Here is an 883-nt window from a genome sequence, read left to right as displayed (position 1 = left end):
TATATATATATATATATCAGTGTGAAAAGAAGGCCAGCAAAATGCATATATCGAAATGAGAGACAGTATGCATGGACGGAGAGCGCAGGAGCAGCGGCAATAGCCACAAAAACAACAAAAATCTAAAATTGACAAGTGATAAATTATAGATTGGTAGTGATTAAACAGCAACAACAACATTTCGTGAAACCATGATTTCTACTAACAACAACAATTACTACTACACATAATGAGAGCTGTTATATATTGAAAAAATATTTTATTACAAAATCATAAGAAAGTATTTCGAGAGATTTAATAGATGTGAAAGCATCAAACATACGAACAAAATCCAAAACCACCACTGCTGCTACTGCTGCTGCTACTACTACTACTACTACTACTAAGCAGGTTCCTGCAGCAGCAATAACAACAACAATAGCTATAACAATATATGAATAAGCACAACATGAAAAGTAGCAACACCAGCAACATCAACAAGAACAAAAACGGCTAGATGAGCAATAACAACAAGAGTACAGCAGTAATAGCACCGATCGTGGTAATTGAATTGAATATTATCAGCTATCAAGGCAATAAATACAAACCTAATAATAATAATAACAACTAACAACAAAAGTACGCCAAAACATTCAAAGGCATTCGCGCCGACTCGACGATAACAACAATAAAGCAACAACAACAACAACAACAACAACGATTAAGTAAAAGAACGAAGGAGTAAATCGGGCACACTGACTTTTAGGATGAGGCCGTGGCGCTATCTCTGGAATGGAATCACACGATCGAAAACTGTGGACACTTCTACGATTTACGAAACACACCTTAAACGGTCACTTAACGTTGTTGACCTTTTAGGTTTAGGTAAGTGGAGATTATATAT

The 883-nt window shown here is 35.7% G+C and overlaps 1 protein-coding gene across 2 annotated transcripts in view; it reads left to right on the top strand.

Annotated features, from left to right (window-relative positions):
- Positions 1–7: 7 nt before the first annotated feature.
- Positions 8–883, top strand: part of LOC106883001 (cationic amino acid transporter 3) — a 132534-nt gene continuing 131658 nt past the window's right edge. The window contains exon 1 of one of the 2 annotated variants that reach the window (XM_052972241.1): positions 8–864. In XM_052972241.1, the coding sequence (XP_052828201.1) occupies positions 747–864 (118 nt within the window). In that variant the 5' untranslated portion in view covers positions 8–746. The remainder of the gene's footprint in view (positions 865–883) is intronic. The other variant, XM_014933858.2, reaches the window with a different exon arrangement.

This window comes from Octopus bimaculoides, chromosome 12 (assembly GCF_001194135.2).
Source record: "Octopus bimaculoides isolate UCB-OBI-ISO-001 chromosome 12, ASM119413v2, whole genome shotgun sequence".
NCBI classification, from domain to species: Eukaryota; Metazoa; Mollusca; class Cephalopoda; order Octopoda; family Octopodidae; genus Octopus; species Octopus bimaculoides.
Note: the sequence above shows the minus strand (reverse complement) of the source record. Positions and strands in the feature narration are given on the sequence as shown.